At 35.3% G+C, this 23,267-nt stretch overlaps 3 protein-coding genes across 3 annotated transcripts; all 3 read right to left on the reverse strand.

Annotated features, from left to right (window-relative positions):
- Positions 1-1,317: 1,317 nt before the first annotated feature.
- On the reverse strand, positions 1,318-4,109 carry LOC125813740 (uncharacterized). The gene is made up of 2 exons (XM_049493201.1): positions 3,168-4,109; positions 1,318-2,107 (listed from the first exon to the last, which is right to left on the reverse strand). The coding sequence occupies exons 1-2, from the start codon at positions 3,899-3,901 to the stop codon at positions 1,621-1,623; spliced, it is 1,221 nt and encodes a 406-aa protein (XP_049349158.1). The 5' UTR covers positions 3,902-4,109; the 3' UTR covers positions 1,318-1,620.
- A 2,570-nt stretch (positions 4,110-6,679) lies between these two features.
- Positions 6,680-12,842, reverse strand: LOC125813783 (uncharacterized). The gene is made up of 9 exons (XM_049493255.1): positions 12,723-12,842; positions 12,386-12,589; positions 10,679-10,946; positions 10,203-10,353; positions 9,706-9,928; positions 9,516-9,607; positions 8,955-9,090; positions 7,773-8,104; positions 6,680-7,548 (listed from the first exon to the last, which is right to left on the reverse strand). Exons 1-9 carry the CDS (start codon positions 12,773-12,775, stop codon positions 7,298-7,300), a joined length of 1,710 nt encoding a protein of 569 aa, XP_049349212.1. The 5' UTR covers positions 12,776-12,842; the 3' UTR covers positions 6,680-7,297.
- Positions 12,843-14,839: 1,997 nt separating this feature from the next.
- On the reverse strand, positions 14,840-21,560 carry LOC125813724 (RNA-binding KH domain-containing protein RCF3). Its single transcript, XM_049493183.1, has 8 exons — positions 20,754-21,560; positions 17,035-17,520; positions 16,553-16,801; positions 15,988-16,248; positions 15,709-15,788; positions 15,529-15,637; positions 15,310-15,436; positions 14,840-15,170 (listed from the first exon to the last, which is right to left on the reverse strand). Exons 1-8 carry the CDS (start codon positions 21,438-21,440, stop codon positions 15,151-15,153), a joined length of 2,019 nt encoding a protein of 672 aa, XP_049349140.1. The 5' UTR covers positions 21,441-21,560; the 3' UTR covers positions 14,840-15,150.
- Positions 21,561-23,267: the final 1,707 nt, after the last annotated feature.

Here is a 23,267-nt window from a genome sequence, read left to right on the forward strand (position 1 = left end):
GTTAAGTGGGCCGAATGTATACGTGGCGGATAAGGAACGGTTGGATGGTAAAGTTAGTGTGGACGGTCTGCTTTGAGCAGCTTAGCCTGGGAAAAAGTCAAAAGTCAAAGAAATCGCTTTGTCAAAGTTTTTTTTTTGTTGTTTTTATCTGGTATTCGGTATCCATGTTGAAAACTAATTAAATTTAAATTCGTGATGGAAAGTTTCACATTGTGTACGTGACTCTGCACTTAGGGGCATTCAAACTTGAGACCTCTAATTAAGCATGAAATAACTTATCATACCATCACAAGTTCACAACCCTTATTAATGAAAGAAAAAACCTTTGATTTTGAGTCATCGTGGAACCTATGAGAACAAATATATCTATTGTAGTTTTAAACGCGGAGTGTGAGGAGGATAAAATATAGTAAAATTTATTTTTATCTCTATATATAGAGAGATTATTTCTGCTGAACCATCTCAAAAAAGAAATTATCCGAACAAAAATTGAAAAAAAAGAAGTCAATATACATATAATAAAACACATTGAAGAATATAATTTATTTATTTATTTGAAGGATTGATAGTAGTAGTTGAACAGTAATTTAAGTTATGGACTTATGGTTCTCATTTGCTTTCCAACGTATTTGTTAATCTTTAACGATCTTTTTTCCCTTTAAATGCTTTGTGTAATATTCCCCCTTTTTTTTCTCACGTGCAACACAGATTTAACGTTTTTCCTTTTTTTTTTTTGGCTTAATTTTTCCACAAGAGTTGAAAAGAATAAAGATATTTTAGTTTTAGAGGTCATATTTGTTCCAACATAACTTTGAAGCATGTGGATGAGAGGAAATTTGAATGTGTTTTGATGTTAAAAGCTGATTCAGCAAATACACGGTTGCATGCATTTGGACAAAATAACAACTTTTATCTACTCTAATACAAAAGACTGAATTTCGGTATAGTCATGTTCAATAATAACATTTTATTATAATAATTTTTTTTTTAAAAAAAAAATCGATCTTTCATGTTATGTTATATTTCACTATAACAAAATAAGACATCCAATAAAACAACTTCTCAAATTTGAAGATAGGGGAAACTCTGTACCATTTTGTGTCATTATTGCTTGTAAGTCCATTTTAAAGAGAACATTGTAATTCTATAATTGAAAACAATTTGAATATAAATTTTCATAGACCCTGAATAGCATACTTTTTATAATCACATAGATATCATAATATTAATACCTATAGACGAAAAGTTTGGGAGCAATCTTTTTGTCTTAAAACTCCGTCGCAGTTCAAACTGTGCCATGCAAATTGGAATGAAGGGAATATAACATACAAAGATTTCACAAACTTTTTAATCATCTGAACAGAGAAAGTATATTCAGCTAGCCCAAATATATTAATATCCTACCTACTGGAATAATCTCCAAAGCATTCTGATATGAGAAAACACACAGCTTACATATGATATAAGACCTTAGCCCAACAATATTTACAAAATGCCTTTGGGATTGAGGCGTAGTAGTCGTATATTTACAGAATGTGTAATCCTATCTATCTCCGACTTGATCTGATAGAAAAATGCATGGAACATACATACGTGAATTAAGCAAACCAGAAAGATGGTTTAGAGAGCAGGAAATAGCCATCCCATGGTCAAACCAAGTAGCAAACCAGCACCAGCAAGACTTAAACCCAAGGCAAAAGCTACAGCAGACTTGTTTATCTTGAATTTTCCCTTTCCTGCCTTCTTCTTAATAGGCTTATTATATCTAAACTTCTTCACTTTCCGTCCTTTGATTGGGATAACGGGGAAGCAAGTCAAATAGTTGATGGAATCTTGCTCATCTTTGTTCCTGAGCTGGAGGACAAGAGCTTCAAGCTGCAAAATTTGAAGCCACTGCCGGTAAGCAAAGAGGTGAGATGCCTGCCTGAAGAACAGCTTGATCACGTGCTCCTTCTCGTTGTAGGCTTGCTGTGCCAGTTGTTCAGCCTCTCTTGCACGGGTTTGAGAATGGCATAGTGCTTCTAACAGCTGTGTTTTGCTGAGATCGCTTGATCCTGGTTGGGTTTCTGATGAGAGGACGTTGGCAATACTTAAATTGTCATCACCACTGGAATTAGAACAATACACGTTAGTGTTCTTAATAATTAGAGAATGAGATGAGACGGAAGCTAGGTCAACCACAATACATTTTATGCAATTGTTTGTGGAGTTTCACAATATTACAGAAAACTTCAAAACTACGAAGAACTTCATGACCCCAGGACATCCTTTATTCATTTACTTGAAATGAAGAGATTCTGCAATGTTAGGTGATTGGAAGAAAAAAAAGACCGAGTAACTATAAGAGATATGTTTTATCACTCTCCGGGAGTCATTGTTGATTATTCCACTACATTTGTCAACAGGAAGCCCCAACCAGCTTATCAAAGTGGGTTGAAATTGCAGAAATGAAGGGAAAGAACAGTCTATCTTTTTTTCTTTTCCTCTGTCTCCTTTGTACAGACACGAGAAAAGAAAATCAATTTAACTGAGAGAATACTTCTAGGAGAAAAAGAGTTGAGGATTCGACTCACCTGCATTCGTGTCAATGAAATTTCAACAAATTGAGGGCATTGAGACTTTTAAGTTATTAATCCACATTACAGTACTAATTTACTACCTGAATATCCTTAAACTCTGCAAATCCATATTTCAGGCCTATAATAGATTCTCTTTTTTTTGTACAAATAAGAAAAATAGTTTTTTCTTTTCTCTCCTCCATACGGTGGAGGAAACTTGCTTCCACTTTTTTTTTCATGTGCTGCATCTTGTTACAAGATCGACAAACTAAGTAAGTTTACTTTATTGTATACCTCCTCCATCCTAAGACTATTATTTCTTTGCTTAAATGGAAAAGACAGTAGCTAAATACAAAAAGTCATATTAGTGTAGAGTAATGCTACTTCAAATTATTTTGAATTCGACATAGTACCTTTTCACATCTTTCAACCATTATAACTCACAAAATAACTTCTTCAAACATTTTTTCTTCAACCTCGGAAGAAATCTTCCCAGGGCATGTAAAATTGGTAAACGAAAATATGTTAAAAAGAACAGTGTGGTGGAGAAAGATAGTAGCTAGCACTTCAACCAGAAATGATAGTAGCTAGCTATAGTTGGATAAATACCTTACTGGCTGTCCTGAACGACGTGTTAAGCACCCTTTGCCAACACACAATATCTTCAGTTGGCTTTGTGAAGGATGTTGTCTTGGACAATAATCAGGAGTAACCAGAGATTCCTTTTCTACCATACTAACCTGGTTAGAACAATTATATGACTCAATTCCCAAAGACTGATGCCATGAATGATCAGAATACGTGATACATCCAGATGAATTGGGAGAACCTGAGGCAGATAATTCCTTATCAGCTGTGCGCCACCATGGTTGAGCCTTCTGAACTCCAATCCATTCAGAATCCAGTTTAGAACAAGCCTTCTTAGTTTGTCCAGGATCTAGGTCCATGTAATAATCAAGTTCCATAAATCCTCCGGAATCTGTATATATTGGTGTTCTCTGGGAACCATCGCCTACAACATTTTGGAGCATGTGCAATTGGCTATCTTTGTAATTATATGCAGAGGGGTTGTAGCCTTTGAGGTGGTGGTCTAGCTTTGCAACATCATCACAATATGTTTGAGAATAGAACTCCTCAATCAATTGGTTTCCTCCGCATAATTTCAGAACATGAACACTCTCCGCGCTCAAAACTTTGAGCTCTGACTCTAACATACTTGAAGGTTCATGTGAATCATCTTTCTCACATTCATGAAGTTCAAAATCCTTGCTGCCCAAAAGATCCTGTGACCCTCTTTTTGCATTTCTAGAATTGTGGTCGAACCTTAATTGTGCTGAAGACATTAGGAACAGAGAGAATGTTGGAGCTATCTCTTTATTTCTAGAGAAGAACAGGTTGACAGTTCACTCTCATATGACCCCCATCTTTGCAGCCTTTTAGCGTATGATCCTTTCCTTGTTATCCTGAATAAGCAATAGCAGGATATAACCATCTCAGCAACAAGATGAATACGGGTTAAAACCAAGCATCGAGAAGAAATAAATTAGTAATACATTAAGAGGTTATGGAATATGGCTTGGTTGGTTATAAACCAAAATCTAAATTAAGCATCAGAAAAAGCTTTGACTTATCAACTGAAGTTTCCGCAACTGCCCACAAATGGGGTCTAGGGAGGTTAGGATGCATTAACTTACCCCTACCTTTGTGAGGTAGAGAGATTGTTTCCGCTAGACCCTCAACTCAACAAAAAAGTCATTGAAGCAATGTATCACAAAAATATGCCAGTAAAATAGCAAAATACAAAGCAAATGATTGAAGCAACACATACTAATACACATTATAGAACAAGAGACTAAACGACTACTAAATAGCCCCTACCACTCCCACATAGAGTGCAATAACACTCAACTACTCACTAACCTTCTACCCTAAATCTTTTAACCTCCAAACCTTCCTACCTATCTAGAGTCATGTCCTCGGTAAGTTGGAGTTGTGTCATGTCCCCTCTAGACATGAAATCAAATTCACACAAAACAAAAAACATAACTAGCAAAATTTTATCCTCAAAAATCAAATCGAACCCGCTAAGGAAACAACATAAAAATCAAGATAAACGACAAGACAAATGGACTCCACACAGCTTAACTCCCCAGTCAACGCATAACAAACTATGATTTGCTCCCTTGCTTTACCCCTTTAAGAGTTTTTTTCTGCTAAACATGACACTTAAATCTTGAAAGGAATCACAAACCTATAATCACCTAACTTCAAATCATCACACCTATAATCATCTTTACTTTACACCTTCCCATAATCATATATAATCACTAATAAAAAAAACCCACCTGGAAAAACCCTTTTCCATCACACACCACCAAGAAAGATTCAATTTTTTTTCAGTTCATGGAGTCTCTATATGCTAAAATCAAGAATTCCCAAACACCTTTTATCTAGTTATGCATAAATATCAGTCAGTCTTGTTCGAATCAGAAAAAAAAAACAGTTTTTAATTCTATGAACAATAATAAAAAAAAAGGCAAGTGGAAGAGAGTATGATGGACAGTTGAAGAAATAAGTGAAGAAGAAAGTACCTGTTGGAGACAATCATGGAGATGCTTCGAAGGAAAGAAATACAGTATTCTTCATTCCAAAATATCCATTTTTATATTCAACGTCTTACAAGGGATTTTATTAAATTCAGTGTCACTATTAACTACCAATTAATATTGCAGATTAGAATAATTCCACGAAAATTTGCCCGTGTTTATCCATATATCCTCGTACATTTTAATTTTTTTTCTCGAACACTATATTTAAAATTCGGAATTCAAATTTTTAGGTGTTAATTAAGAAAGGAACGACCTATTCATTTACAATTATGCAATGCAATAAAATTGTAGCTCTTTGGAGTAAGTGAATTTATCATTTCATATAATTTATTTGCCATTTCGTATTAACTTTTAAATTTAAGTATTATGTATGAAAAAGATATCTTTAACCATCCTATTATTTTCAAGGTAATAATGGCATATATAATTATTAAGTATTAGTAATTGGTAAAAATATGTTCACAATGTCAATATAAATAACACATCCTATTCTTTTAAGCAACTATATCCCTTTTACCTAAGACAAATTTTAAAAATCCTACTTTTTTACTCTAGCTTATATTTTACATTTAAGTAAAATGAAAAGATCTTTTTTAAAATATGTACAAGCATAGAGTAGGGCATAATTCTAGTCTCTAGTATTAAAAATAATAAAACACCAATTCCTCCACCACCTTAGTCTCTACTAAATGCATTATTATAACCCATAGTTTCTTCAATGTCCCCATATCTAATTTTTAAATTATCATCGAGAATTATTGTGAGATATTTCAAAAAAAAATTGATAGGAAGTTCTTTTTTTTTCCGGTTAATATGCTTTACGTAACGCGAATCTGAATTAATCAGCCAATAGCAGATACTAAACAGACCAAAATTCCAAAAATGAAACTTCCTAGATTAAGAGGACCCCTGCATTGGTCCCCCTACTGCAGACTTTTCTCTGCAGTCAGCATAAGATTTTTCTACGTTCTCAATTACGCTTTTTGGTAGTAAACGACATTATACTTGAATAACTAAAAACTACTTGATTTAAAAGTTGATACATAATTTAGGAGATAAATAGTATTCCAAATATAATGATAAAATCAACACAATGTTTTTTTAAAATATGATTCACTATATTTCTGTGACAATCGATTTACATAGATAATTCAGTTCCAAAATAAGAATAGCTCAAATACAAGAACTGCGATGAATTTCAAGAATCTGGACATTGGGTAGTGCAAAATGTATGTCTTTGCCAGTAGAAATCATTAGTAAATGTAGGTTAAATGATGTCTTATTTCTATTCTTACAACATTCACATTGACAAGAAAGAGCATATGCGTCGTCAACCTTCAGATTAGCCAGTTATGTTGCAGGCTTGCAGCTGGAGTTTTTCTACAGAGCACCATCTGAATTTCCACTCCCAAGTCCAAAAGAGCATGTGCTTCTTCAACCTTCAGATTGACTAATTACCTTGCAGACTTGCAGCTGTAGTCAGAAGATTCTGTATGCACCACCGATGTTTTTTCAACTAAGTACATCAATGTCACTATCTCATGTAGAGGGAGTCGAAAGGAGTAAGCAGTGACATTTTTCATTGCCATAAGATGATCAGGCTTGCTATCATTTTCCAGTGTTCAACTACATTGTACATTGTAGTCAATCAGATAGCAGTTGGAATGTGGACACTGTCCCATTTGGGTCGACATGTCCAATGCATTTCCACACCTATAAGAAGCAAAGCAGTAGCAGGATTAGTAGATGGTAAGCAAGGCTCTTTTAACACTTTCAGACAATGCATCAAGAACCTATATGATACCTTTTGGTAGTATTCATTTGTCGGTAACTGTCCCCTAAGCTTTCATATCTGGTTCTGAATGTTCTCTGAAATATCACTACACTCTTGGATAGATATAGCTAAAAAGAATTTCTTTCATATGCCTGTAAATTTGTTAGTTTTGGCTGCCTTCCTTGTCCACCATGGCAGGAAGAAACTCAATCTTGTGCTATAGTCCAGTGTCTCTTTTCCTTTTGTGGCATGCAAACTCCCAATAGAAGGACATGTTTATCTTGCAACCACAATGATCCGACACTGTTAATAGCATGAAAGCAATTGCACGTCAAACATGCGGCCTTGTAGGATCTTTAATATTGAACCATTTGCTTATATTTAGTTCGGAGCTTTGATAATCTTCTTTCCAGAGGGAGTCCCTCATGTTTCCTCCCCATCTTCTCCAAGTAATATACAACTTTTTTAAGTGTTTCCATGACTTCCTCACTGTCAGTACCAAAAGCTTTCTCTTGAATTTTCAGTACCCTCTTGAGCAACTCCAGCAATTCACCATCATCCTTTCCCAGCTGGGTCTGAATGGAGACCAAACAGTCAAGAGCCTCCCCTGCGTAATAAACTCTTTAGCCAAAAGGGGAGAAATGAAAGAAAAGAACCTAAAAACACTAAACCAGCAACTACTTTTTTTTATAAGGATAAAGAGGGTAAGCAAATAGTACATGAATGGTGAAACAGCTTGCAAACATATTGATGGCAAACATTTTTCACTAACAGATCAAAACATACTGCTTAGCAGTTAGCATAAAGCAATAGGGAAAAGGACAAGCTCACCAACTGGTAGAGAATTTTCTCCAAATGCCCTCTCCCGGATTCGCAGAACCTCTAATGCGTGTTTTTCGGCCTCCTCATTACGGTTTAGATTGTAGAGAGTAACTGCAAGATGCAGCATTGGGAAAGTAATGGATTGATCATCAGGTGAAACATTCTTAAACATAATCTGCAAACTCATCCTTAGCAAGCGCTCAGCTTCTGCAAAAAGTTTGGACTGTGAATAAGAAGTGGCTAGATTCACTAGATGAGAGACTGAACTGGGATGCCCTTCACCCTTGAACTTCTCAGTTATCAATAAGCACTCCTCCAGTAGCATACGGCCTTCTTCACCTCTGAAAGATAAATGAGTGTTAAAGCAGTACTCAAAAGAACAAAGCCCTACAAAGAAGCTTAAGGTTTGCACAGTTTAATTCTTAAGAACAATTTGCCCCTATTTTATATTATTCTATAAAAACGGAAATGTGAGTATTGAAAACCTTTTCAGAATCGGTTGTAATGTGTCAAAATATAACGGATTTCTTCTTTTAAAAAGGGTTCGGAAAAAGTACATTTACCATAATTCTACTTGATTAATCAAAGGGAAGAAAATCATGTAAAGGACCTAAAAACCCTCTTAATCTAAAAGCCACACACACTCGGCCAAACCCTTAATTTATTTCATATAAGTTAAGTTGTGAAAAGTTCTATCTATTTTTATTTCCATGCTTCATATCTTCTCAATGGAAGTAGCAAACAATTCTCGAGCGCATTAATTTAGTCTAACTTAAGTCATAAGGGGAAGTAACTTAATGAAAAAAAGTCAAAAATGGAAAGTAAAGGATAAAATAGTTTATCTGATTTTAGTTTTCAAGGAAATGTTGCTGAGTGAGTAGTAAATAGGAAACAACTTCACCAAATGCAATAAAAAGGGATTTTTTTTATAAATATAGATGGTAAGTTAGAATTTATTTTAAGAAGGCCAAAATTTGTAACTCGTTAAAGTTTTAGAACACATTGACGTGATGAAAAGTACTTATCAAACAATTTAGACATGGGGGTGATCCCATAATTTTAATAATCACAGGAAATTATGTGCCTTTGTTGCAAAAATCAAGTAAGTTTATGAGAGAGAAAAGTTTTTGTTAAGAAGGTCAAGGATGTTTATGTAACTAACCCTATGCTTAATTAAAACATGATCCTCACCTTCCAACTGCATGAAGTAATTCAGCCAAGTCTACTCTCATCTTCTCCATTATGTGATCATCTATGGCTATATAATCAGAAACCTTCAGCCTGCGAAGAGCCTCTTTATACAGATCAATGGCTTCATTCACATCTCCTGTAAAGCACGCACATATGAAAACAGTACCCTTTTTTGGAGCAATTGTCAAAACAGGAATAATTTAATGGACACACAGCATAGAAAGCATCACAATTTGTAATCCTCCTACTTTTGGAATGAAAACCAGTTCATTATAATCTAGCACTTGCAGGAAGCTGAAAGTTACAACTTACAAGCAACTGGAATCTTTGGAACACAAGAATGTCAAGTTCACCATTAGTTATTCAAATTTACTTAGCTGTTCAAGCATTAGTCCTATCTTGTGTTGCTTTTGGGCACATTACTTCACTATCGACCTTTTCATTACTTGCTTCATTACTTGAGTAGTGGCAACCATAGATACGGAGAAGATTATGTGACACTAGGAACAACAAAGTAAGAAAAAATTGATCCGCCACAAGTAGGAAAATCATTGAATTCACCTTTTGCACATTTCACACGTGCAAGATAACTCATAGACAGTCCAACTCTGCCATCATTTTCTCCATATAACTTCATGTACGTGGTCAAAATTCTATATCATATGAAAAGAAAAGGGAAAAACAAGTTAGTATTGGTGAGTACAGAAACGAAATGGTCACGAAGCAAGATACATGTAAGAATAGTGATCACCTATTAAAAGCATTTTCTGCATCAGTCACTCTCCTTTCCTTCAGAAGAAGATTTCCCATGCCAAATAAAGGCACTACCAGTTCCTCACATTCTTCACCCCTGCTAGATTCAAGAATTTTAACTACGCGATGATATGTTTCTATTGCTTTTTTGGTCTTTCCAGTAGAACCCAAGACTTTTGCCATCCCTAACAATGGAGTGACAATAAATGAACTGGTATTTCCTGTAATGTAAAAGAAACGTGTCACCAAACTGCTTTCAGCCATATAGAAGAAGAAGCAGTGGCTTGATAACAGTTAAGAAAGTTGCAAATTTACAGATTTTACCAAACAACCAAATCATGTATTTCTAAACAGTTATATGGAAAACCAAATCCAACCCCATAGTAAATGAGATAGAATTCTATTTTAAGAAAATGAGCAGCACCACCATCTCACACAAATATATCCAGACGTAAATAAGCAACAACTATAAAGTGAAAAAAGAATCTGACTTACCGTATAGTCTCTCAACAACTTTGACAGCTCTTCCATACACACAAATGGACATCTCAAAATTTTCTAGCTTTTCATACATATTACCCATATGTGTGAGTATCGAGTCCAGAAGAGGCTCCTCATCTTTCAAGTCATCAACAACCTCACTCAACTGTCAGTACATCATGCCGCACACCCAACATACAGAAAAGGGTGACTAAAATGAGGACAAGTATGAACTCTAAAACAATAAAGTTATATTATTGCTTGAAAAGGGAAAGTTCTTATGTCAATAAATGATTTGTTCTTCACGGAGAAAATTGGAGTTGGAACTTCAAAAGAAAATGTTTGAAATCATGTCTCCGTGCTCTGGTTCTCCTAATTAATTTTTGCAGCTTATGTCTGTGCCTTTGAAAGGTCACTTGATCCTTTCATGGATTGATGATACAGAAAGATTAAAATCAGGAATTAGCATATATGACGAGGGAAAGAATTACCACATCTAACAGGGGTTTGACAGTCCTTATGTCTCCAAGGGCCATGTACCCCAAGGCTGTTACATCAAGAATAGCTGCTTCTTCTATACCCTTGTGGCCTGCATCAATCTGTTCTTTGACAGCTTCAAAATTTGCTAGAAGCAGATCTCTGGCCTCATTTTCCTTCCCTATTCTTATCATGGCATGGACTTCATTAAATAAGTCCCTCAGCTGCTCCTCAAGAATATTCACGCTGCTAGGCATGTTGTCCTTCAAATCTGTATACCTGCTGAAAACACATGCTGACATTGTAGTTCTCAATGGATATACTACACAAGTCTCCTAAATCTATACACTCTTAAACTATTGAAATGTTTAGAATTCATTGCGATTTTTTTTGAAGGAGATAGTCTATGTGAAAGGACGGGTAATATATTCCATCACCTAATGGGTTTAGCCAGTAGCATCAAACTCAGATAATGCTGGTAGATTATCCTCCATCTGAAGGAAATCATTACACCTCTTCACAAGATATTCATTGCAGAAATAATGATGGAGCTAAGTTGATGTCAAATAGGTGCTTAAAGGTGATATACCATTCGGATCTTCCACAATGAGTTAAGCACCAAAATAAGAGATGTTTCATTACTTAACAAAATATAATAGCTTATAAAATATTTTAGCTTTCAGAACTTTTGGTTCTCTGTCCCTGACTTTGTATTATCTACTTTCTCACAATTAATGTTTACCATGAGTCAAATAGAATAAATAATATTATCCTCTTGAATTCTAGATTGAAGAGAAGAATATTGAAATAGTCGTATGCCCTATTGATTAAATCGTCAACCATTATACGGAACTGGATTGTAATCTTAACTCAAAGTAGTATACTTAGTAGTTAGTACAACTAGAGTAATAATAGGCATTTCTGGAATTTGCATCACCCTAAAATGTCATGAGTCAGAAGTAATGAGGTGCTTTCCTGAGGTATGCCCAACGTCACACACCCCAAGCTTGCCTAATAGTTTTGTGTCAATGGAGTGCAAAAAACCTCGATCAACTGTATTCACCCTAAAAACTCCTTAAGTAGTATTGACCCTTAACTTCTCAAAAGCCCTTGCAGTGATTCTAAATACTAAGATTTAGAAGATGTGAAACTCAATGGAAGTCATAATATTGACAAATCCTCCTCTTGAGAATAATATGAGGTGAGTTTTGTTCGAGCCTTTCATAAAAAAATAAAAAAATCTGGCTTCATGTCTTCACTCCCACTCAATCTTCAAGTCTTTAGTTCTGTCTTTCCTCATCAAATCTCTTCTTTTTTTCTATTCTATTCCATCTAATAAAATTAAATAGCAAATTCTTTATAAGGTAAAGTTCTAACAAAAATTAAAAGTTTCCCTATGTACATTAATGGGTGATGAGACCGATATTTTGAGTTTTTTTTTTTTTCATAAACCATCTGTTAGTAACAACCTAAATACAATTCTGTCAAAATGCTACTAATTCCATTGATGGATTACAGTTATTAAGAACTATTTCTAATTGTAATCACTTATTCAAAAGCACAAAACTAGCTTCGTATTGAGAGCCTTAGGGAATGATGACATGATTTTTGTTAATTCTATCATGCTAGGGTACTCAACAATCATTTCTTCTATGACAAGAAAAACAATGAAACTATCAAAATGTGAATAAATCTGCATTTAAAAAAAGCAAAGCCCATACCTTTGAGACTCGATACTTGAATTAACTCCTTTGTTTTCGTACAATTTGGATGAGGTAGCCGAGACAACACAACACCTCGTGCCAAGACGGGAACACAACCCACTAGTGGGAAAGCAAAGCTTAAAATTGCAACTTTGAGAGGGACGGTGATAAAAGGAGACGGACAATATGCCTAAATGGGTACTTGAACCTATAAGATTCATCCTGAAATATGCAACCCACAAAACAAAAATACTCATTAATTTACTAGTGGAATTCAAAAGCTGGCCCGAACACGATGCTAGTCAAAATAAAATATTGAAGTGCGAAATGGAATTGACGGAACGGGTTAGGTTACCTGCCGGAGTTGGTGAGTGGCGAAGGAGTTGAACGGAGCAGAGAAGTAGACATTTGCAGTTTGCTGCAGCAGAGACACAGGAGAAAATGAAGGCGGCAGAGAGATTATCCACAAATATGCAATTCTATTCGGGTTTTCTAATTAAATTAACCGCAAAATTTCATAATTAGCATTATTAATCACCCTTATTGCTACAAAACAGAACTACTAATTTTGTGAAACATATCAAATCTAGATAATACTCCAGACTATAGTGGGTAAGTTATTTGTAGTATATAAAATCTACTAGTAAAATTAAATATTTTTATTGTTTTTCTTATTATTCACTCTCACAAATTCTAAATAGTTTGTCCATAATAACGAAAAAACAATTAATTTTACTTGGAATTTTTCATGTTAGAATTATGTTTGATCATAATTTTTATAATAAATATTTAAAATTTAAATGTACTTTTTCATAATTAAAAAAACGTAAAATATAATTTGAATGGGATAATTTATAAAAAAGAATTAGAATAAATTTGAAAAAGAAAACGTAAAAAATTGACAGTGAAAAATGAGTTTTAGGCTTTTTCAAGATTCCCAATACAATTTCAAATTATTTTCAAATAAAATCGAAAAAAAATAAACTGACCAAATGGATTATTTTTTTTGGTTAAAAGAGGAGACATTATATCATAATATTATGTATCAATACAAACAGAGGTGGCTGCATTATGGCTAGTGCACGAGTTATCAGGCCATATAACTTGGTTACAATTCAAATTACATTGAGGTTTATAGGCTTGCGGAAGAGGACTTTTAACTTTTTCTGCTTCTAGTATCTTCCAAACAAACTACGGAAGAACTCTCCATTCCTCAAAAAGCTGGTCCAATTTCATCTTCTCGCCATCTTTGGCTAGCAGGTCCGCTGCCACTTTATTCTTTCCTCGAGGCTCATGCCTGATTAGGGATTCCCCATCCTATGAATGGATTTATTGTTACTACCTCTCTACACTCACTTCATTGTTATCGTCGCTTCATCAAAATAAAATTGAATTATTGACTTCATTTGAAAATCACTATATATATATATATATATATATAATGATGATACAGTAGTCATATAATAATTTCATCACTAAATCATCATGGTTATTATCGATTTCAAATCTAGGTTATGCTAACTTCAAATACTAAGTTTCAAACGTAAGGTGAAGTTCAAAACAAACATTTTTGGAAATGCATGTTTTTAAATTCGTGATTTTCTACTTTAATCAAATAAATTTTCGTAATGAGCATATGTCTTATTTCTTGCCTCTATCTTTACTTAATAAAGTAGGTTCGTTCAAAAAATCCCAACGCCAATTGGGACATATCTTCCACGAACGGTTAACTATTAAGGATGACATTTTATGCATAACTGTTAGTCTACACAAATAAAGAAGCATAATAAACACTTCGTAACTCCTACAAAATATTAATTGACACTACCGTTCAGCTTATAATATTTATTAAATATATAAAATAAATTGGTACTACTTCTTTGCATTGTGAAGCATGTCAAAATTTGCATCACACTAAGTTCATATTCGAGGAAGAGTTGAACCACAAGGAGTCTTATGTTTCCACAGCTCAAATGCAACTTCACCAGTTATATCAAAGTTTGCTTCATCTCATATAAAATCTGTCCAGTTCACTTGGCTTACGCAGCCAATACTAGACGAAAATATTCGGTATGACAGAAGTCACGGAAAACATGTTGTTTTGATGAAAGATGACTCGCATCAAATACCAAACAAATCTTTCTCTGGTGATAGTAAGTTCCATGTACCTCACAAGCCATCAACTCAAACATGACATGTTATTTAACACACTGAAAACGAATGCATTCTTCGTCCATACAGAGACTGGCATAGTAGCATACTGTACAGATGCAGAATTTCTTTGGTGGGGGCAAAAGAGGGTTCCGTTAGGGAGGAGGCAGAGGTTGGTTATCAATGCTGACCAAAACAGCCACTCCCTACAGAACAAGTTTTGCAAGTTTGAAGCTCATAAATTATGTCAACGTAAAGGATGTTTTTTACTCCTCACCTCCTGCACGTCATAAAGGTACAAAATAAAGAGAAAAGAGGAACAAAAAGAAAAGGCATTCCCTTTTTGTGAAAAAATAAGCACCAGCCTGAGTTTGCACAAAGGCTTAACTACATACAGTGCAGGACTGTTGATAGTACATTCCAAATACAACACAACAATTTGAGGGATTAAGCATTACACAAAACAATATGCACCGAGTTTATATTGTACATTCTTACTTGTCAGTGCCTCACAATGGCCTAGGATACCCTACTATAGCGGACAATTTCAGGGAAGTCGGCCTACAAAGGAAAAATTGCAAGGCACCTCCAGGCTTGGAGCATTACTTGCCACACAAACTTATCACAGCGTTTCAGGGGCCATCTTCTAGGGCTGAATAATGAAGCAAAGAATTAGATTATTTGTACTAGCACTCTTTTTTGTTCTCTTAACTCCCAATTTCAGGGTCGACCTGAACAGAGAATAAAGATACTTACAACAACAGCAACATACAGAGAATAAAGATACTTACTGCTTAAAATAAATCCTTGAAGCAGGCTTTGAGCTCTCTCTGCTTGCTCCGGAGTGCCTGATATTTGTATGATCTTATCTGTTACCTCGGGCCTATCCTCGATCAATTTAACATTTGCTCCTGACAACTGTCAGCAATAAAAATAATATAACTGTGATACTTGCTTTAGCCAAATGTGATTCTGAAATGAAGTGGGTGCGTTGAAGAAGCCAAACTGACCTCACTAATCTGAGCAAGCTTATTTCTTGATTTTGTTATCAGTTTGGGCGCTGCATGTGGAGGTATGACAACTTCCAATATACTTCTAGTGACCAATGTTACATGCATTCTGCAAAAAGAGAAAGTTAGGTTCAAAGACAGCAAACTAACATGGTGTAAGATAAAATAGAAAACTGTTACCTATTCAATCCGCTCGGAATATCTTCACGACGCTCACTTTCATTTTGCTTGGCTATTTCACTGGCAGATGCCCCAGTTTCCTACAAAAATAAACACCTTTTTAGGAAATATAGCAGGGGTTTATTAATCCAGGCTATCCTGCTAACTTGAAATTTCTCTGAGACAACTATGACTATTTGGCATGCTAACTTTCCAGCTCATTAGGATGTCACATTAAAAGGTTGGGGATTAGAAAATTTAAGCTCATCCGGAAACAAGCAAGAAAAGAAATTAACTCACTTTTACTGGCTGTGCGATTGGTTTGGCTGGTGTATTTTGATAGATTGAAGTTGGAACATCATTAGCACTGTAGTTTTGTTGAGATGGAGATGTGTTATTGAGAGAATTTTTGTCTGCTCCAATAGTACTCCTAGCAGGGCTTGAGGCAGGTATTGCTGGTGAGGGTATATCCTTTTGAAAGAACTCCCGATAAGTAAAACTCCGAAGCCTCGATGTCACTTCAACAAGAGCTTCTCTAGCTGCTTTGATCTCTCCAACAATCTGGAGATATGAAGAATTACATAGCATGTCCAGAAAAAACATAAGTCCAACAATTGGAGCCCAGTACTACTCTATCCAATAATTTGAATTCTCTTATACGCAACCAGGAATTTATACTAAGACCATAACATTTAGGAAAATTAGTAGTAGGTGGTAAAATTTCAGAGACAAGATTCCCCTTGCAAAAGGAATGCACTGCCCAAATATGCACCACCTCTGGTACACATATCAACTAAAGAACATGAAAATCAAACTAGCTACCTTTTTATCATCATATTAGAAGCTTAAAAGAAAATTGACAGACCTGTATAACTTCATCAGTCCTTGACACACATGGTGGAAGTTCTTCCTTTGGTAGAATCTTGACAGTAGCACCAGTTATTTTCTGCATATCAGATAATAGTCCATCTCTTCCTCCCAAACATTCAACTTCATCTGTTTGTACAACTAAACGAGTTGTAATAACATTTTCCTTCTCCGGAACAAGATCGACAATGCGGGTTTGAATATGCAAAAGAGCTTCCTGAGCAGGAAATAGCTCATCATCTGGACCCTAAAAGACAAATGTAAACCAGATATCATCCAGAAACTTTTAAGCAGCATCCTAGAAAGATCATTTTATGAGGTTTATGCTTGATAGGGTGTAACAAATTTCATAAATGAGGCTAAAAAGAACAAAGCTAATGGAATCCCATTCTAGAAAACAGCAAACTGAAATTAGAACTTTCATAGTAAAAAACGGCAATAACTTACTGAGACCTGGACAAGAAAGAGTAGAGGGAGTACCTCATCAGACGAAATGATTATGACCTGTTCATCTGAGCTGGCAACGGGATTCAAAATCTTCACATCTACACCAATCTCATTCTGAAGCAACTCTATAATTCCATCTGATTCCCCAGCAACAGTATCAACCTTGTCAACTGGACATAGAATTCGGAACACAAGATCTTCAACATACATGACCTGCCCATTATCATTGTTGGGAGCGATTCCAGATTCAATGGCATATCCAGACGAGGATGAGGAATAGTTGTTGCTTCGACCACCGCTCATACCAGCAGGCAGCCTTGATCCAAAAGCAGACCCATTTTCAGACGCCCTGCGAGCTGTACTGTTCATGTGGGGAATAAATTCGTCATCAGGAGGGATGAACCGTTCAGGAGAATGTGGCCGACCAGGAAAGTGACCCCGATCACGATGCTGGCTCTCCCTCAAGCGTGAGGAAATAATTTCTACAGCTTTTTTCACAGCATTTATTTCCCCAACAACCTGCAAGCAAACAAGTCTCAGACATAACACATAACGCTGAGCTACTAATGATTGCTTTCAAGCAGGCAGTAATTATCCAATACAATCCACCACATTTATACATTTACCACAAGCAAGTCCAATAAACCTTATACCTAAATATCATGATTTCTATGACTCAGATAAACTCAGAAATCATCAGTGATCAGACACAAGAAAATTAGCTTACAAATCAATAGCAGCAGTATTTTAACAATCTTTAATTAGAAATCTCCTCTGTGTAATACATCAGAAGGAAAAATTCAAGAGCATTGTCTGAGAATTACCTTAACGGCAGCAATATATCAGAGGAACTATAAGGAAAGGCAAAACAATCACAAGTACAATATCCTTTTAGATGTTCAAATGAAGGCAATGAACTGCATAAATGTATCAATTTCCATATTTCTTTGATTTTTTTTTAAATCATCACGTGAACTTCAAGAGGAAAAATTATATAGTCCAAGATGCAAATGTTTTGATGGTTTCAGAAGGAAAATTGAGCAGGATATGCTCCAACATAGAGATGTGCCATCAAACCAGAAAGTATTATGCTTGAAAGAATGGCCCAAGAGTTTCGGTATCAATATGATCACCAGGAGATACAAGTTCCTGATGGGAATCAACAGTTAATTTGTTCTAATTGCTTTTAAAGCAAAATTTGTTAATGATGATTCAAATTTTAATGACACCTTGTTAAGCTCTCAGCTGAATCATTAAAATGAAATCTCATTTTGACATACATATTGACCTCCAACCAATTGGTAAATGCCGGACATCAAATACTTCATTTGAAACATCCATTCAAGGCATTTTCACAGGTCAAAGCCCATACAATACAGGAGTAAGGAAAAGAGAAATCAGGCATCCTGATCGTTTGTTAATATGTACATACACGAGAAGTAATATGCAACTAACACTAGACCAATGTCTATTTCAGAATTGAGTATGTGTGTCAGTGTGTGATATCACTGATATGCACTCCAGCTGATTCTATCATCAGCTTGTTGCTATCCCTATGCCATCGTCACATTTTATAAAAAAGAAAGCACCATTTCTTTTCAGAAAAAAAAGAGCCACTTTCTGGATGCAAGCTCCAGTAATGACATAACCAGGGCCTCGGAAATTTTCCTGTGTTATAAAATGCTATAAATGTTACAGATGCTGCTTTAGTGCAGCCTAAAAATAAGTATCTCCATCCTTCCATCACACCACTTCCCTTCAGAACAAAAGAACAAACCAGAGGAAGACCAGAGATAAGGGTAGAGAGAGAGAGAGAGAGAAGATTGGATCTTCAAAAAAACACAATCAATGGCAAGAGAAACAGCTGAGTTGATTCATTAACAGGGTTCATTGAAGAGAGAGTTGTCTAAGACACAGAAAAAAAGAGAAACGAAATTCGAATTTATTGAGGACTAAATGTGGTTATTTAAAAATCACAAATCATTAATCACACAGGGGCAACATCTAAGTTGCTTGGATTCTTCAGTTTTGGTGCCGTATCCGTGTCAACACGACATGGGTGTGGGATCCGTACCAGATATGGTCAATCGATTTTGGGTACTTTGACCCAAGTCATCTGAGAAATTCGGGACAGATCTAATGATTTCTATAATCAAAACAAAAGTTATAGTGAAATTGAAGAAAAACGAATACCTCGTATACAGCAAGTTCATCGAATAGCTTGAATATAGCAATTTCTATGTCAGTCATTTTCCTTCTATCTCCTTCTAGGGTTCTATATTTTATTTTATTTTTGAGAATGGCTAGGGTTCTATATTTTTTCCCTGGATACCTTATAAGTTTTCCACATAATATCTCATAATTTAGACAAATAACTCTATTTGTAGATTTTTGAATTATTTTTACCCGAAGCCCCTTAAAATTTAGATAATGAAGGATCCGACCTCTAGATCCACACCCGTACAGGACACCCGCTCACAAGTCCGAGCAACTTAGGACAATAATACCATCTAAATTACTGATAAAAAAAGAAACACAAATAATAAAGTTTCCCATGAATTAACTTGTCCATATCCAGCATGTGAGAGACACTAACTTTTTACCAGAAGGGGTTAATGAAATGTTATTCACACTTCTTGACAAAGCAACTGAACATAGAGAAGGGAGATACCCTAAGCAACATTAGACTTAGATGAGCTTAAATGGAGTGACATGGACGATGAGGATTCATATAACCAAGACCAATTTACTTGGAATTGAAGTGTAGTAGTAGTCGTAGCTATTTATAGATACACTACTCAGCATATAGCAGAAAACAATTTGGGTTGTCAAATGTAATTACAACCTCGATGAGGAATCTTAGTAGCTCAGTTGGTTGATTACCTATAAACTTTCACCTTGTTGGTGAGGGTTCGATTCCCCACATCGTAATCCCCTCCCCCATTTTCCCTTCCCCCTACACCTACCCCCAATTTATTTTCTAAAAAGTAATTACAACCTCGGCGGGGAAGCTTAGTAGCTCAATTGGTAGGTTACTTGAACTTTCACCTTGTTGGTGAGGGCTCGATTCCCCACATTGTAATCCCCTCCCCCATTTTCCCTATCCCTACCCCTACCCCCAATTTATTTTAAAAAAAGTAATTACAACCTCGGCGGGGAAGCTTAGTAGCTCAATTGGTTGGTTACTTGAACTTTCACCTTGTTGGTGAGGGCTCGATTCCCCACATCATTATCCCCTCCCCCATTTTCCCTTCCCCTACCCCCAATTTTTTTTATAAAAAAAGTAATTACAACCTCAGCCCAGTATTAACAAAACTCAGGAAAATAAATATTAGTGCTCAAAGATCATGGCTTAAAACATTAGGCATTCATTAAAGTGTCATTAGTCATTCATTATTTAAGCCATTTTGATTCAGATCTTTTTCATTTTTGTATCTGAAGTCTGAACTGAACTCAGGTATCATCAGTCATTGTTAAGTGAACAAGTGTTCTTTTCTACTTAAGATACATGTTACCACTCCAACTTCTTATGCAATATCAGATGACTCCTAGCTCCAATGGTAGAGAAATTTTTCAAAGCTATCTTTGTCATTAGTTTCTTTCTTTCAGCAACTATATATGTGCTTCAATTAATGGTATGGTTCTGGGTCACTTTATCAATAAGGATGTATAAAGTCACGGTATAAGGTCATGATTTTTGCTGGCTTGAAGTCCAATTCAAATTAACCTGAACAAGGGAATAAGATATAAACCTGAACAATCTCCTCTGACATTGAAACGCAACGCGGCAAAGTGTGATCTCTGGGCAAAATTCTAATATGTGTCTTAGTCTCGATCCTCATTTGCTCAATAATTTTCCCTCCTTTCCCTAGCAAACATCCCACATGCATTCTAGTCACCACCAACCTTGTTACCGCACGATTATTCCCACTGACACCTCTCATCCTAAACTCCTCCTCCACATCCATCCCACCACTGTAGCCTCCTCCTCCTCCTCCTCCTCCACCACTATCACTATCCAAAATCCTCTCATGTATCATCAGCAATGCCTCCTGAGCTGGCGAAAACACCGGCATTCTACCATCAGGATCCCTCCTCCTAGTGTCCGAAATCTCAATGATACGTTCATCATCTCCTGGAATCAGTTCATGCACATTCACCCATGCCCCAGTATGCTGCCTAATCGCCTTAATAATACTCCCTGATTTCCCAATAACACCACCCGCCTTAACATCGTGGCATAAAATCCGATAAGTAGTAGTAACCATAAGTGCAGGGTCCTGCATTTTCCGACCTCCACCACCTCCACCGGAAACAGGACGGCGGTGATGAGTCGGTGCATAATGGTGAGGGTTGTTGTACCTCTGTTTAGTCCTGGGTAAGTTCTCAGATTCGTAATCCTGGTCGTAATAGTATCTCTTAGATCTTGATCTGTCCATTTCTTTTGGGGTTTCAAAAGTGTATCTCAGTGAATCTCGGAAACCCCAGATTACAAAATTAAGCTATTAGCGTTAGGGTTTTCTTCACAATTTTCCAACACACACACAGCAGAACAGAGCTTTTTTCTTACTGAAAAAGTTCAAAAACCCTAAATCAACTTGCCATAATCAAGCTTTTCTTCATCAATCTTCTTCAATCTGTTCATCATTTTTAGCTTCTTTTTTTTTTGTCTGCTTTATTTACTTGCTGTACGCAGCTTTTTATAATCTTTGATTATTGAAGGTATTTTTGGCGGTGTGGGACCCAATACAGTGGTGGCCGTATAACTCACGTTCACCGCTTTGACGTCGTCGTTTTTTGGAAGAGTACTTTTTTATCGACTATCTTAGTTTAAGGAAAAGACGGAAGGTTCCTTCTTTTGTTAGACTTGCCAGTCATACTTGAATTGGGGCCGCTGTTTGTTGGCCGAACTAATTACTTCGGCCGATAACTAACAAATTAATATTTGTACTATGTAGTTTGTAGTGTGTATTACTACCTTCCTCACATTATTTTTGCGACTATTTTAATTTATTAAGTATTTTTATATTTAGGAGCTACGATAAATGCATGTTAATACGGAGGAAATCTCGTTATATTATTTTTTTTCTTGTTAGGAAAGATTTCAAGAATCTAAAATTACTTCTTTGATCAAGAAATAAATATATTCACTGATTAACGACTTAACAAAATTAGTTACTTCAAGATAAATTTTTAATATGAAGCATTGAATCCATTTGTTGAAATTCATATTTATTTCTATTTACAATTCATTCTTCTAACTTTTTGAGGTACAAAATGAAATTATATAAACATATCTTATTGATATATATTTAAATTATTTTTTATCTTCTATGAAATTCTTTTATGAGCTAATGAGTTGTTGTTTATATTGTGTAAGATTTTCATCTAAAATATTTGTTCCATTTATTTAAGCATTTTCAATATTTATGGTGAATAATATATACAAACTATAGTAAATGCACATTGAAAGATCAAAATGGTGAATTGCAATATTCTAGAGGAATATTCATATATACCTATATTTTCTAAAATAAACAGGATTTCAAAAATCTGAAATTACTCATTTGATCAAGAAAAATAAATATTCATCAATTCATGGCGTTAAAAAATTAATGGTAACATAGCTACTATATCTATACATCTTAATTACTTATTTAATCAAGAAAAACAAAAATTGACAAATTCCTGGCGTTAAAAAATTAATGTTAACATAGCTACTATATCTATACATCTTAGCTATATTTTTTAGAAATTATGACTATGATTTTCTAGTAAATTCTACCGTTACACAACATTCCATAGTTTCACACCTAAATAGAAGCATATATTTGTTATTTTCTCTCACCAAAATTTAGTCTTTTTTTATTTCTTTCTCACCAAATCTTACTCTTCTCTCTTTTCAGATTATATTCCTAACTGACTATTTAGTACCTTATACATAACTTTTCTTCATCTTCAAATCATGGTTGATTTTCAAAGTTTCATTTTGATATATCATTGGTGGAATCTAGTGATATTAGGAAGGTGACTCAAGATACAGGTTTGAACCCATCGAGTTGAAGAGTGAAAGCCTCAAAACTGTACAAAATAAGATAATTGAAAATTTTCTTTAGATACAAGTTACTTTTGGTGTATCGACGTTTTAGTTGGCTATTAAAGAATCAACGTTACTTCGTTGGAGATAACCATCTTTGAAGGTTTGCAATTTTCCCAAAATTCATGTCATTTTTGCTAAGTTTTTGTCGAAGTTTTCCCCAAAAAAT

Source organism: Solanum verrucosum, unplaced genomic scaffold (genome assembly GCF_900185275.1).
Source record: "Solanum verrucosum unplaced genomic scaffold, falcon-dt-bn FXZP01000205.1, whole genome shotgun sequence".
Taxonomy (NCBI): Eukaryota; Viridiplantae; Streptophyta; class Magnoliopsida; order Solanales; family Solanaceae; genus Solanum; species Solanum verrucosum.

Bases quoted from the DNA above. Each gene is read 5' to 3' on its own strand.
- LOC125813740 (XM_049493201.1), bottom strand. From the start codon at position 3,901: ATGTCTTCAGCACAATTAAGGTTCGACCACAATTCTAGAAATGCAAAA. The intron at 2,108-3,167 runs GTATTTATCCAA...TTCTAATTCCAG, and splicing joins CGTTCAGGACAGCCAGTAAG to TGGTGATGACAATTTAAGTA.
- LOC125813783 (XM_049493255.1), bottom strand. From the start codon at position 12,775: ATGTCTACTTCTCTGCTCCGTTCAACTCCTTCGCCACTCACCAACTCC. The intron at 10,354-10,678 runs GTAATTCTTTCC...ATGTACTGACAG, and splicing joins TCAAACCCCTGTTAGATGTG to TTGAGTGAGGTTGTTGATGA. The intron at 8,105-8,954 runs GTGAGGATCATG...TTTATCTTTCAG, and splicing joins TTACTTCATGCAGTTGGAAG to AGGTGAAGAAGGCCGTATGC.
- LOC125813724 (XM_049493183.1), bottom strand. From the start codon at position 21,440: ATGGACAGATCAAGATCTAAGAGATACTATTACGACCAGGATTACGAA. The intron at 16,802-17,034 runs GTACTCCCTCTA...TTTGTCTTTTAG, and splicing joins TAATCATTTCGTCTGATGAG to GGTCCAGATGATGAGCTATT. The intron at 16,249-16,552 runs GTCTGTCAATTT...TCATATCTCCAG, and splicing joins GGACTGATGAAGTTATACAG to ATTGTTGGAGAGATCAAAGC.